At 41.4% G+C, this 14,938-nt stretch overlaps 1 protein-coding gene across 3 annotated transcripts in view; it reads left to right on the forward strand.

Moving 5' to 3' along the window:
• GNAL (G protein subunit alpha L) overlaps window positions 1-14,259 on the forward strand; it is a 194,268-nt gene extending 180,009 nt beyond the window's left edge. For all 3 annotated transcript variants that reach the window (XM_054057151.1, XM_054057153.1, XM_009567988.2), the window contains 6 exons: window positions 1,635-1,708; window positions 2,599-2,657; window positions 2,893-3,013; window positions 4,279-4,409; window positions 7,386-7,453; window positions 12,042-14,259. In XM_054057151.1, the coding sequence (XP_053913126.1) occupies window positions 1,635-1,708; window positions 2,599-2,657; window positions 2,893-3,013; window positions 4,279-4,409; window positions 7,386-7,453; window positions 12,042-12,188 (600 nt within the window). In that variant the 3' untranslated portion in view covers window positions 12,189-14,259. The remainder of the gene's footprint in view (window positions 1-1,634; window positions 1,709-2,598; window positions 2,658-2,892; window positions 3,014-4,278; window positions 4,410-7,385; window positions 7,454-12,041) is intronic.
• Window positions 14,260-14,938: the final 679 nt, after the last annotated feature.

Here is a 14,938-nt window from a genome sequence, read left to right on the forward strand (position 1 = left end):
AGTAGTACGTATTGAAATGTAAGGCAAAATCAATTAAAGCCCTGAAGACGTTTTCAGACTAAAGCAGTAGCACCGGGATTTACTCCATCGAAACCCCATGGTCTGATTCTAGCATTGATACGACTCAGCTGGAGAGAGAATTCAATGAAGCAAAACCTCATTTTTGCTTTCATTATTTATGTTAGTGTTGGGTTGTTTGTTCCCAGGAGGCCTTTCTCTACCTGGAGCACTTATTCATCATCTAGAATTTTTTTCTGGTATTTCCTTTGGGAAGAAATGGCTTGTGTCTCCAAAGATCAGAAAAGGCCTTTGGTATTTGGCAGGCAGAAAACTTTTGGTCTGAAGGAGGGATTCTCTTTTGCTTTTGGCTTTTCATTTTGTTACACAGTATCAGTTGTCCTGCTGAATTAACTGGTTTAAAAAAAAAAAAAAAAAACAAAACACTACTTTCCTTTTTTCCCCTTACTTTCTTTAATTTTTTTTGTACCATCTCATAATAATGACTGAGTCCAGTAACAAGTAACTATCAGTGAGTGACAGGAAATGACAGTAACATATAAAATAACTTAAATAAGTGGCTTTCAGCTGAGTTCATACACCTGTCAAAGCAGCCCAGGTTTCCCAGATACCAGAGTCATTGAAGGACTAGCTGTCAGGGCAAGAGGAAAGGGCAAGCTGTGCTTGGACTCTGCACTGCTGACTGCCTCCTTCCCTCCTCACTTTCACAGCCACCACATGGCAAGGAGATAGACTGAGCAAGCCTTCCTTTGCTGCAGGAAGGGAATACTCCCCAAGCAGGTGTCTACACTGAGAGCCGGCTGCTCAGGGGAATTCATCCCCATGAGGCAGACAGCAGCTTTTTCCACCTTCCCACTTTGTTCTGTACCCACTACCTGAGCAGCAGTGCTGGATAGTCAAGGTTAAAAATGCTGCTGGAGATGACAGTGGCACACAGTGAACTAGTTGCCTGAGGTAGGCATCGCAAATTGCTTTTGCCTACTTCTTTTGAGAATCTAGGAAATTGTTATTTTTTTCATTATTAAAAGAATGTTACTTAAGTTGTAAAGTATTACTAGTTTGAAAAATAAGAAAGAAATGCCAGATTTACATACAACCTAAATTCTGTTCCCCTCTGCTCTGTAATAGAGCTTTAATTACTCAGTCACAAGCTATTATTTCAAAAGGATTCCTGTCTCATTCAGTACAAAAGAGGGCAGAATTAAGGTTGCCTGGGCAACTGTAAATCTGGAGGTTTCTAACATTTGAATACTTGACTTTACAAAATGAATAACATATTTTTCTTAGTTTTATGTAACTTCAGAATTCATTATCACATCACATATAAATTATATGACCATGAATAACATGTTTTAGTGGGCAGTAAGGAGAATGTACATAGGGTCTCCCGCTTTCTGAGTGCACAGAACCCAAATACAGAGATGATATTTGTGTATATCCACTGTGTCAGTATGGACAAATACAGGTTTACCAAAAAGTCTGATTGAAATTTTAATTAAATGGAACATTTAAGACTTTCTGTGGAAAATAATGTTCCATGCTTTTAAAAACAAAATGAGGTTAGGGAAAAAAAACAAACCAAACTTGCTAATCAGCTTCTGTGTTCTCATTTCCAGGACCTATTAAGATGCAGAGTGTTGACATCAGGGATTTTTGAAACAAGATTTCAAGTAGATAAAGTAAATTTCCAGTAAGTCTATTAGTAATAATTTATGATTTTCATACTAATTTTTAACAGCTTAATTCAGATATCTGTGGTCATATATGTTTGGTATAATAGCATTTAGAGTATGGGGTGTGGGGTTGTTTGGGATTTTAGCTCTGTTTCCATAGGGCTTGATAAAATTTACTTTGTAAAAGGATCTGATGTTAGTCAGGTATATTAGTGCTGCTGGATTGTGGGATTGTCTGTGGCTATTTTTACCAACTGGCTCATCGATATAGCACTGTAAGATCATGAAAAATACTTTCGGGAGTATGAACTCAGAGAAATTGGTGGGAATCCCACCATAGAGTGGGACGAGGAGGATTAAACATCTCCCTTCATCCAGAGGGCTGTGAGCTCTGAGTATCAAGTCTTACACTTCTCTGTTAAAACACTCCACACCGGGCTGCCTCCAGTTCTTGCCCGCAAAGGTGGCAGCACTGACCAGGCAGAGCTGCACCCCCATCCTTCTCCTTACAGAGGTGCGATCTCCCCACCATCCTTCAAAACGTACTGAAGCCTGTCCTTTTTTTATAGTACAGTAGGTCCAATCTTATATGCCACATACACTTCTGTGGGCTGGAATGGCCAACACTTGCCCTGGAAAAAGTGTCTTTATCATTTTATGAGGTCAGTAGCCTTCTCCTGGCAGAGCAAGGCAAGTGGAACTGTGCAGCTCTGTAACATGCAGCACAGCATCAGCAGATCTCTTGACATGCAGAACAGCATCAGCAGACCTCTCTTCCCTAAGGGCATTATTTTACTGCCGCTGTCCTTGCAACTGCCAGGGTTTTAAACTGAATCCTCATGCTGCATGCTTCATGTGACTTTCCTAGTGCACATAAGTGATATAACATCCTATGGCTTTTTAACAGCATGTTTGATGTAGGTGGCCAGAGAGATGAGAGAAGAAAATGGATCCAATGCTTTAATGGTAAGTAAAAATAGTCCATGCTTTTATTTTAAACTTGTTCTCTGCGATGTGAACAGCGTGGTATTCATGTTCACTCATAGCGTGTCAATAATACAGGAGTCCAATGTTGCAGATATTTCTTCAGGTATTTTTGGTGGTTTGGGGAGTAATGCCAATGTTACCCTGAGGAGTATGCGCTGGAATAACAGAGATATTCTTTTCTCTCTCCTTTCTTTCTTCCGTGTGCTCTGCCCAGATGTCACAGCTATAATCTTCGTTGTGGCTTGCAGCAGCTACAACATGGTAATAAGGGAAGACAATAACACAAACAGACTACGGGAATCCCTGGACCTTTTCAAAAGTATCTGGAATAATAGGTAAAACATATTTCTTTTCCCACCCACGCTTCCCAATTTAACTATAGTTCAACTCCTTACAAATAGGACTCCCTGTACCATATGCTCAGATTGTTTATTCAGAAAAAGTCTGGATGGGTCCAGGTCCTGAGGTGCCCCTGCAGTGCATACCCTTCCCCAACAGGGCCTGTGGCACAGGAATAGTGCACCCAGCATTTCACCACTGCTACCAAAATGACGCAGATCATGGGGACAACTTGGAAACGGCAAGCTCCCTGTGCCAGCTGCCACAAGGGAAGCAGGGGAGACCCCTTCCTGGCGTCACCGTGCTGCTTGGCCGAGGCTGAGACCGTCTTCTAAATTACATTTTGTCTCCTCAAATGCAGCAGCAGGCGCAGCTAGCTGTTGGCATTGCATTCGATTCACCGGCTGGTGCTGCGCTCAGTACTCGTGTGGGCAGCTGCTCTCTTAAGACCCATCTCTGAGAGCACACAATTTCTCTGCTTTGCGGGATGATATTTTAGATCTAATTGTAACCACCGTTAAGTTGCCGTTCTGACACAGTGCATGTAAATTGTAGATATGTAAACGAACAGGAATGTGAGTATGTTACTAATAGAGAATAAGTAAAAGCAATGCACAAAACAAGGTAATGAAAAGTTTCCCACACATACTTATCAGGGTGCTCTGCACTGAGAGGTGATTGAAGGTAGAGTGAGGAAGTGTTAAGTGCAAGTGCCAAAGGCATGTCGGTCACAGTGATGGCTTGGTACTAATTGGGGAAGAAGAGAGATAGTTTTCTCTTGATTCATCGGGTGTTAAACAAGCTGCCTTAAAAGACAGGAGATCTGTGTGGATCAACTACTAGTTAAGGCAGAACAGTCTGAGGGAAGGCAGCTTTCCAAGCCTTTTCCTCTTCCTTCAGCAAAACCAAACAAAGTAGATGGTAATGTCTGGGTTTGGACTGTGGTGCTTTTAGGAAAAGTCATTGTTTTCCCAACTCGATATCATAAGGAAAATTTAGAAAACAATATCTGAAGACTGCTCCCTTCAGCAATGTCTACTGCAGTTTTTATAAGTGTGTTTACAGATTTAGATCCACCAGCACAGGTGCAACCCAATCAAAACAGTAATTTAGGTCATCCTTTTTTTTCTGTTTAAGCATATTCCACACTACTTCACTCTCTGTCCATGCAGGGATAGCCAGTAAATTTTCTGTTGAAGTGATAAGATTTCCTTGATTAACATGTCAGAGATAACACAAACATTTACTTTGTTTTTGACAGGTGGTTACGGACCATTTCTATCATTTTGTTCTTGAATAAACAGGACATGCTGGCTGAAAAAGTCTTGGCAGGGAAATCAAAAATCGAAGATTACTTTCCTGAATACGCGCATTATACTGTACCTGAAGATGGTAAGGTTTTGCACCATGCAGGGATTGAACCTGCTGGCATATCCCAGGCCATAATTCCTTTCTCTACCTCTGTTTGTCTCTCACACACACACAAATTCACAAGCACGCGCCATTCTTTAACGTGAACTGTTGGTCAGGTAAGGAGGGTGACAGCGGCACATAGCTCAGAGGTTCCCCAGCACAAGGGTCTGAAGAGGCTGCAGGGGAGTGGGGCACTGCAGGGGGCTGGCTCCAGAACACCTGCCTTCTCCTGTTTTGGAGCAACCCACGGTTCCAGGAAAGCAAAACTGCTGGGCATGTCTCTCCCCTGCCAGATGCTTCTGCCTGGATCTTCCATGGTGCTAAACTTTGTTAGGGATTCGTTAGACTTATTTTGCGGCCATTCTACATCCTCTAACACTATACACTTCAGCCTTTGCAAATACTGATGGGAAGCCCAGCAGACCAGCAAGGGAACTTTAATGGAGGAAAACCACATCTATAAATACAAAACAAGCTGGGACGATGGAGCAATTAGCATAAGTTTGGGTTTTTACCATTTCAAGAAGTACGATTCCTGCACCTCAATAATATGTTGCGTAAGTAAACTCTGTTATTGTGTCAGTTTTATACTAGGCAGAGGGCTTCCCAAATATCTCAGTTCTGTCTCTAGTGAAAGTAGTGAAACTTGCACTTCCTACCCAGTAGCCCCTGCCTTATCTGTGCGATGCCTCTAGCATAGTGCTTGCAACCCACCTGTCCAAAAACACTTTTGCTCTCCACTTACTATGAACAACAGCCTAGGTTATAGAAGTGAAGATGGTAGTAAGCTGTTTTCAGCTTTCATTCAGGTCTGGAATTTCAGATGCGTCATGCTGAGTTTCAGTTGGAGAGGATAAACACATTGTCCTAAGATCTGAGTTAACTTGGCACCAGTTTTATATTTCTAAGGGTTTTCAGGAGGAATCCTCTGTCACCATCATCCAAATTTCCCTCTCCCAAACGTACACCACATATATACAGAGTTTGGGTAAATTTTCAGCATTTTTTTAATAGTGAGCCAGTTGTCAGAATAAAGTAGATGTTGGTGTTTCTTAGCAGGATTTCACAGTGGATATCCAGAGTGATCCAAAATATTTACACGTGAAGCAGCTCTCTTATTTTTAACTGTAGTTGTTCATTTATTCTTTAGCTTCTGCTGACATTATTTAAGGACATCTCATCTATTTTACTATAGATGAGAGTAAAAAATATGTTTCTGTATTCTGATAAGTTTTGCCCTTTACCACACTACGTTTATAAGCATCTGATTTCTTATCTTAAATGAGGAGAAATCACGCAAAGAGAAACAAATAGCTTATCTCTTTGCTGTATGTATTACACTTACAGTAAGTATAGTTGTTGCATGGCCTAGATAGAGATGACTTTATCTGTTGGCAGTACTGACCAATGAGTCTTCCACTTAGGTGCCAGGTGCTCACCAAAGGTGCTCTATCACTTCCCTTCTCAGCTAGACAGAGAGAAAACATAACTGAAGGCTTGTGGGTTGAGGTAAGGGCATGGAGAGATCACTCAGCAATTACCAGAATGGGCAAAACAGACTTGACTTGGGGAAATAAATGTAATTGATTGCCAGTCAAATCGGAGTAGGGTAATGACAAAATAGGAACAAATCTTAGAACACTTTCCACCCACCTGTCCCTTCTTCCCGGGATCAACTTCATTCCTGGTTTTCTCTACGTTCTCTGCAGAGGGAAACGTGGGATAGGAGTTGTGGTCAGTTCATCACATATTGTCTCTGCTGATGCTCCTTCCTCCTCAGGGGGTGTACTCATCACCCTCTTCCCCTGCTCTGTCATGGAGTCTCTCCCACAGGAGACAGTTCTGCATGAACTGCTCCAGCACGGGCCCACCGCAAGTCACAAGTCCTGGTCACAAGTCCTGCCAGCAAATCTGCTCCAGCATGGGCTTCTTTCTCCATGAGGCCACATGTCTTGCCAGGAGCCTGCTTCAGCACAGTCTTCTTTCCCATGGGGTGAAAAACACCTTCAGACTCATCCACCTGCTCTGGCATAGGTCTTCCATGGGCTGCAGGGGGCCAGCCTGCCGCACCGTGATCCTCACCACGGGTTGCAGGGGAATCTCTGCTCCAGAACCTGGACTGCCCCTCCTTCTTGACTGACCTTAGTATCGGCAGAGGTTTTTTTCCTCACATATTCTCACTCCTCCCTCTGGCTGCAGTTGCACAGGTTTTTTTTCACCTTCTTAACTATGTTATCCCAGAGGCGCTACCAGCATCACTGATGGGCTGGGCCTTGGCCAGCAGTAGGTCCGTCTTGGAGCCAGTTGGCATTGGCTCTGTCAGACATCAGGGAAGCTTCCAGGTGTTTCTCAAAAAAGCCACCCATGTACCTTTCCCTGCTACCAAAGCCTTCCCACACAAACCGAATACAGGCCCTTTGAGGGGCAGTGTGTTTAAGTGTTCTGCTGACTTGGGGCCTGGAAATAAAATACATATATTAAAAGATCTTTTGAGGCTATTGTTTTTTTCAAGTGTAATCTTCAACTAACCATTTTTAAACCTAAATTCCTCCCTGCAGAACCTATGTTCAGGAGATGCTGTTCTGCTGCAGAAACTGAACAGCTCAGCTGCTTTTACTAGTCATATTTTCTGATCAAAGTTAAATCCTAACTCCCACTTGTTTTGTATCTATATGAGCAAACTTGTGGATGTGAGTAAGCCTCCTTATGGTATGACCAATGACATTGCTGCAACGATTTCAGCAATTTTCAGGTTCCTAAAATACGTTAAAAGCATAGTCAGGTTTTACAGTACCCTTCCATTTTAGAATTATCTATTGGGAGTCTCCTGTGGGTATTTAACATTTTCATTTCTGTATTGAAGGACTACTTCTTCCTTATTAAATCTTTTATTAGGAAAAGTAGATGATTGTTTGTTTTTCATGTTTCTAATGTCATTTATTTTTAATTGAACAGCAACACCAGATGCAGGAGAAGACCCCAAAGTCACAAGAGCCAAGTTCTTCATCCGGGATGAGTTTTTAGTGAGTAATTTTGATCTTATGTGTGATTCTATCATAGGAAATACTGGCAGATGGTGTGGTTTATTTAGGGAAAACTGATGGGGTTTTGCAGAAAGCTAGAAGGAGAGGAAAATGTCTGGCAATTCCCTAATTCTTTTCAGCTGCCCATCTTGCAGAACTTTCCCCAGTGCTTGAGCATTTTTATGCTCATTTTACATGAAGTCACCTGCCCTGCAAAATGTCACACAGCAAATTAAGTGCTAGTGCTGAAAACAGTTGTGCACCTGCTTGCTTGATTCCAGGTGTCATGTGGGTGCTGGCAGCACTCACTTTCTGCAGAGGGGGACAATTCCAAGCACTATTTCCGTTGCCGGTTAATGAGGTTTTCTGAGGTTGTCTTTATCTTTAAGATGTCCCTGGTTCTTGCCTTGAATGTTTATTTTATGTTTCAGTCCAGTCCTTGTTTAAGGAAATAGGCTTTTTTTTTTTTTTTTTTTTTTTTTTTTTTTCCAAATCCTGGGCTTTGGCAGTGGTCAGCTTGCAAGAGGGAATGAACAAAAAATCAGATTTTATCCTTTAAAAAGGTTTCTATTGTGCCATTTAGGAGGTTTGCCTCACCCTAAGAGTGGTGTCACAGCCTTACTGAGCAATTATAAGAAAATTAACTTGTCTGGTCACAGTTATTCTTGCAATTAAGGTTTTCTCTAAAGCTCAAGTTGAAGAGGTGTTGTCTACATTTTGCAGATAAAAGAAGTTGTTGGGCACACAGTCACAGCCAAGCGCTGCTATCAGAAACAGACAGCTTAATGCAATATCACCTGCAGCTTCACTCATATTGAGTCATTTCCACAGTGCAAAGCAGTAACGACACCTGAATTAAAGCTCATCCATCTTGCCCCACTTGTAGAAACTGTGTAGGGGCTTTTGAGAGAACAAATTTAATCATTAGAATTAAGAAGTTTGAAGTCATTATACATTTGCAAGTGTTGTTAGGATTTACAGCTGTTGATGCAACATGAGAGAAAGAAGCAATTAACTGTGTTCACACTTTGGGGATTTCAATTCACTGCCTTAACCTTCTGGATTCCATGGAAAGATGTCAGCTTGTGCTGTGTAAACAAAAGAGTTACCAAAAAAAAAAAAAAAACAACCCACTTCCAGCCAAATCTCTCTTGTGATAATGCTGAAATGCTGTGAAACCGGTGACGGTATCTGGTGGGGAAGAGTCCAAGAGAACCAGATTATGGGGAAACCAGGGTCAAACTCGCCACCTTTGTCTATTTCCATTTAAGAAAAAAAAAACCAACACCACCAGCCTGGCAGAGAGCATCACCTCTGTGAGCAAAGCTCATGCATCTCTCTCCTATGTCTGTGCTTGGTTTCTCAGTGTAAAAAGTGGACAAACGTAGTCATTTGAACATTTGCTTTAAACTCTTGGGCTGTTTGAAATGAAAGTCTTGCAAGCAAGGTGTTCCTGCTCCCATAAATGGTCTGAACAGATTGTGTGTGTCCCAAGTAACAGAGGCCGTGTGAGGGGTGAAGGGGGACACAGGCTGAGTAGAAAACAGCAACTTCCAGTTCTGCAGGGTCAGGCACACAGCTGAGGTTTCAGAGCGGGGGAGACAAAGGAGACGGGGGAAATAAGCTCAGCATACAGGCTGGGGAAGGGTCTGATGTCCTTAGCCAGAGACAAAGAAGAAAAGGTGTGTATTTTCTACTTATAGCCTTCTTGGCTCTGCTTCATGCATTTCTTTCCAAGTCTCTTCACTTAGGACCTTTTCCTTGTCCTGCTCTGTTAAATTTTCAGACACAATTCAGAGAAATCTCTGGTTTTATTTATGTATAAGCTTTATTGCAGTGTTTATCACGGTGATGTGTCTGCGTGAGGCATGGCTATGGGTGAAAATCACCACCGTGGTTGCTGCGTCCCTTAAAACTCTGCCTGGCTGTAGGTGCTGGCACTGGCAAATGTAAAGTGCGTAATTTAAAGAATTTTAGAAGGAGGTTGAATATAAACACATTTCCAACAGTTATTGCTCTACTGTATTGTACAAATATTAAGAAGGCAAAATACATCGGCTCCTGATTCCAGAACTGGTACCGGGGCCTATGCCCTCTGGGGGCTTTGGCAGCAGCCCCAGCTGCTCAGCACTTATGGTTTTTAATGGGAGGAGCAGTGGGCAAAGGCTGGCAGGACATGTCCTGTCAGAAATTCTCTTTCCTTTGGCTCAGGCATGTCTTTTCTCCTCCAGAGAGGCAGCGCACTCGCGAGCTCCTTCTTCAGGCTACTCCCCAGCCCCATTTTGGTGTTTTGTACACAGGGCTCTCTAGCTGCTGATGTTTTGTTTTAATACGTCCCCAGCGTATATATAGCCCATGGAAAAAAGTGGCACAGCTTCTCTGGTTTGTGCTGTTTTTCAAAAAATCTGAATCTAGGAGATGAAGGAGCTGCTGTTAAAACACATAGTCCAGACTCCCTCGAATTTGGCTCCTTGCTGAAGACTGTTGTCCTGACCAGCGCAATAGAGGGATGCTGGTATTAAATAATACTGCTTTTGGTATGACAAAGTAAATGTTCTTTCATTGATGTCCCAGGGAATATTTTTTTTTTCTCTCTGAACTGCTGCTAAGTATCATACTGCTTATTCAAAATGAGTTTTGAATAGGGGTGAAAATATTGCATTAATTTTAAAATGAGAGCACTCCAGAGCTGTCGGGGGACCAAAACCAAACCTTAACATTTTGAAAATACATCATTTGACACACCTTACATGTAATCAGGTGTTACCAGAACATTGTGGGGATCTTACTACCATAGACAGTGGAATCAATGCATGACAGACACTTAGTGAAAGACCACTTGTTTTATTAAAATGCAAGAAAAAGGTTGAATGTTGGGTCAGTAGGGTAGTGTGCTCCCTAATCCGCACAGCTGGGTGGCACTGAAAGCATTTGTACATTGTCCCTCACTGGCAGTGTATAACATTTAGTCCTAGAAAGAGCACATCAGAGTGGAAGTCTGATCCCCCTCTTGCATCCATACAATACATAACTGCTGTGTGCAGATCAGCCAGAGGCATTAATGCACTTGTTACAGCATCCTGAGATCATGCTGCTCGAAGGAAACGCAGTGGAAGGGATGAGGGCAGGAGGGTGGCATTCGCAGCACATGGAGACATAGGTCTCAAACAGTGCAGAGCCATGGACCCCTGCAACAGGCCAAGGCTGGACTCTTCTGAGGGTTGCAAGTTAAGAATGAAAAAGCGCAGCAGTAGATAGAAAGCAGACTGGACCATCTTTTGGGGAACAATATTGTTTTGAAGTCCAGTTAAACAAAAATAGTTCAGTTACTGATCTCTCCTTGCTGCATTTGAGTGGTGGCCGTATACCACTGTCATCTAGAACAGATCTGCTGGGGAAAAACATGTTTAAGCAGCTGTTGTATGAAAAATAGAAACACTATTACATTGTTTTGCTGTTTGAAAATTAATATCATCTTGAATGTCCATGCCCACTGCTGTCCTTTCCACCCTAGGGTTCCTAAGGGTTTGATTTCACCCAGACAGTGCAAAGCAACAGAATTCTTCCCAAACCCTTCTGGAAGATACTAAATATAGGCAAATACAAGCTACATTTTAATTGAGTTTCAGTGTTTTGCCACCACTTCAGTAATTCGTAAAACTTTTTTTTTTTCTTGTTTCATTATTGTTTAGTGTATTTTGTACTTCAAATTGAATACATTATTGAATCAGTATTTTTCATGAGAGGTAAGCCTTGACCTAGATGTTGACTATAGCTTAGTGAGAGGAAAATAATTTTTAGTCTACATATGGAACACCCTCTGTTTAATTAGTGTTGAATATCTATAATGTTACCTAAGTTACCTGCAAAACTCTGCAGTTTCTTGTTGGTGTAATTATGTAAATCATTGCTTTAAAATGTCTATAGTTTTGCATATCTGTAGTTGCAGTTACTTAAAAGGTAAATCCTACGTGTAAAATAAATCGTATTAAAAATATATAATATAGCCAGAGAGAGAGAGAGAGAAAACTGGTTTTCATTGTTTAGCCAGTATAATTTTTAATACAATGCGGAAAAGATTTCTAAAAATTATTATCCCAAAAACTGACCTTTTGCTTTCATGACATTCCATATATATATTCTTCAGATTGCTTCCCTGGGCAACCTGTGCCAGTGCCTCACCACCCTCATCGTGAGGAAATTCCTTCTTATATCTAACCTAAATCTGCCCTTTCCGATTTATACCCATTGCCCCTCGTCCTATCACTACAAGCCTTTGTGAACAGTTCCTCTCCAGCTTTCCTGTAGCCCCTGCAGGTACTGGAAGGTCGCTATAAGGTCTCCTCTGAGCCTTCTCTTCTCCAGGCTGAACAACCTCAACTCTCTCAGCCTGTCCTCGTACGGGAGGTGCTCCAGCCCTCTGATCATCTTTGGACCCATTCCAACAGTTCCATATCCTTCTTACATTGGGGATTCCAGATGATTTCCCGAGTTTCTTGATTCTCCATGAGTCTGTAGACCATTGAGATCTGAAACTTCCGATGGCACCGTGCCTGACCCTTTTTTTCCCCCCTCACTTTTTCCACAGAGGATAAGTACAGCAAGTGGAGACGGCAGGCATTATTGCTACCCACACTTCACATGTGCAGTGGACACAGAAAACATCCGCAGAGTGTTCAACGACTGTCGAGACATCATTCAAAGGATGCATCTCCGCCAGTATGAACTCTTGTGAGGGGGATCACCGTAGAACCTGTGGTTTTAAATTCTTTGCTCCTTACTCTTTCTCTTGATACTACCCCACACAGGGTGGAAGAATATACTATAGAAATGTCAGTCTCTTCACTTTGTTTACTTTAATTATTTAACCTTAAAGCTGATTTGAAGCAAGTTTGGGTTGGTTTTTCATTCATGCTATTTGGGACTACTTTTGTGCTTTATTTTGACATGCCACTTCTTTGTCATTCCACTAAGCCCTTTGGCTACCTCTGTTCCCTTAGGTTTTGTGTTTTTTAACTGCACGTGGCCTGCTAATTTTTTTCCAGCAGGTTACGTCAGCTCAAACCGGTATGTCAGCTGGATGACACTAAAGTCATACCTATCCCTCTGTGTGGGTTTCCTTTTTAACGTGACATTGAAGAGTACTTGATGGGTGAAAAAAAAAAAAAAAGATTAATGCACTTTGTATCAGGTTATTAAATACTGTTGAGGAAGTAGACACACAATGTAGCAGCACCACAATATTTATTACTCTGTCACAGTTTTTAGCATTTTGGAGTTGCAGGTCAACTGATAAAGTGACCTCCTCTTTTAAGCCGTAACTGGCACAGGAAGTAGAGTAGATAATGAGAGGAACAGTGAAGACAAAGCAATTTTTCTGGGGTTTTGGAGCCAAGAGTCTCTGCACACCTCAGGCATTTGAATTACAGCTACTTTTCAGCCTGTTGCATCTAGGCAGAAAATTTACCACCCTCACTTACGTTGTTTATGCTGTCCACAAATGATCCTTTTAGTTCAGATCATTCTTGGACAACGGTCCTCTCCCTATATATATTTTTTTGTTTTACTGCTGGTTTATTATATTGTACAGACTGTAAAATGTAATATTATTTTGTACAACTTTATTGAAGAAAAATACTTGTAGAAGATCTTTGTGCCTTGATTATGGCTGTACCTGTAAAATGAGCTAAGATGTAAGTATGTTTTTGATTGCGCTGTACAGCTTGATGTCAGCCTTACCTGCAGCAGTGACTGGAGGTAAGAACTTTATCTGTAGAATTTAGGGGTTTTTTTCTGGTTTATATAAAAATGCTCTTTAGTATAAAAATTATAAATTATGCAAATTAACCACTTACCTTTCCAAGTAAGGTATTACAGTCACCGGATGTTGCAGCAAACATGCCTTTCTCTTTTGAAGTCTCAGCTTTAAAATATTGGAATTCATTCAAGTGTCCAAATTGCAACCTGGTGTTGTTTTAATGAGAAACAAGGAGTTTCTTCTTCTTTTCCTTTTTTTTTTTTTTTTCCTTTATATTTAGAAAATATGTTTGGTAATTCTTTGGTCATTCATAGAACTTCACAATTGCACAGACCGATTGTGAATGTGTAAAGCACCATTATATAGAGCTCTTCAATCTTTGTACCAACAGCGGCTTTCATTGTGCAAGTAAATAGCGAGAAAGAAGAAAAAAAAAAAAAAAAGGTGTATAAACCCTTGTGTCTGGCCTAAGAGAATTACAAGATGACATTTTTATTTCTCTTTTAATAAAGAGACACATTAGAAAATTGTTTTATTTTAAATATTGTAGAATCAAAACGTGTGAATATTTCTCAAACTTGAATAATTTATGCAAATGACATTCTCAAAACAAGTTGTGGTACAGTACAATATATAAAAAAAAAAAGCAAGAATTGCTGTAGCAATAAGGCATGTCCTTTTTAGTAACTATAACACTGCTTTATATTTTATACATAGGTGTTTTATGTCTGTGACTATATACTTTTCCTGTGTCCAAGATAACCTGTACAAATGTCTAAAATTACAGTTGCAATAACAGAAACCTAGAGAAGTGTTAGACTACATTACTTTATAGAGTGATTTATCACACTTTGGACCATTTCCCCCACTTCATTTTAAAATTTAGGGAGAGATTAAGAAGAGCTAACACATTCCCCCTCTCCATTGGCATATAAATCAGCAGGCTTGATCAACTTTTTACTATAAGCCTCATTATTAGTCATAAACCCCAGCCAGTCATCTTTTTAAATTCAGACTACAGACAAACTGAGAACTTGTTTCTATTTGATGATAAACAGTCCAACTTTAGATGCTGTATTATGACCTTTTCCCCTTCCCAGGAGTTTGGTATCTGTACATTCAATTCAGTCATCAGATCTCTATTTCCCTGAAAGTAAACGGCTTTAAGTAAACGGCTGGGTGGAAAAAAGATAATAACAAACAAAATTCCCCAAGGATTCTTTCACTTCCCATGCCAAAGAAATATAGCGAATAGCAGAAGATCCATCTTTTCTTTAAAACAGCCCCCAGCCCAGGAGTTCAGGTTGGAGCTCCCAGTCGCTGCAGGAATGTCAGCAGGAATACCGGTCCTGGTGTGAAATCTGTTTTTTTCTGGAGCGAGCGGGGAGAAGCAGTAGGTTTGTCCCATCTTCCCTCACAGACAGCACAGGAAGGCGCTGAGCTCAGACTTTACGTTCTCCGTGCTGCCGTCGAGGCAGGAGCATGTGGCCCAGCTCTGCAGTGCGCCTCCCCACAGAGGAGCCGGTGCCCTTCAGAATGTGACTATACAGTAAAGTTAAAAGAACGTGGCAGCCCTGCAGGAATCTAAAATAATGCCCATTCCTATCCCTGTCTGTCCGTAGACTGAGGGCCAAGGCATATGATAACGTTACTGCAGCTGTATTTGACCTTCCTTCTTGCAGAAGATCGGCAACCGGAGGGCCCTTCACCATGCAGATCTCTGGGAT

Source organism: Cuculus canorus, chromosome 2 (assembly GCF_017976375.1).
Source record: "Cuculus canorus isolate bCucCan1 chromosome 2, bCucCan1.pri, whole genome shotgun sequence".
NCBI classification, from domain to species: domain Eukaryota; kingdom Metazoa; phylum Chordata; class Aves; order Cuculiformes; family Cuculidae; genus Cuculus; species Cuculus canorus.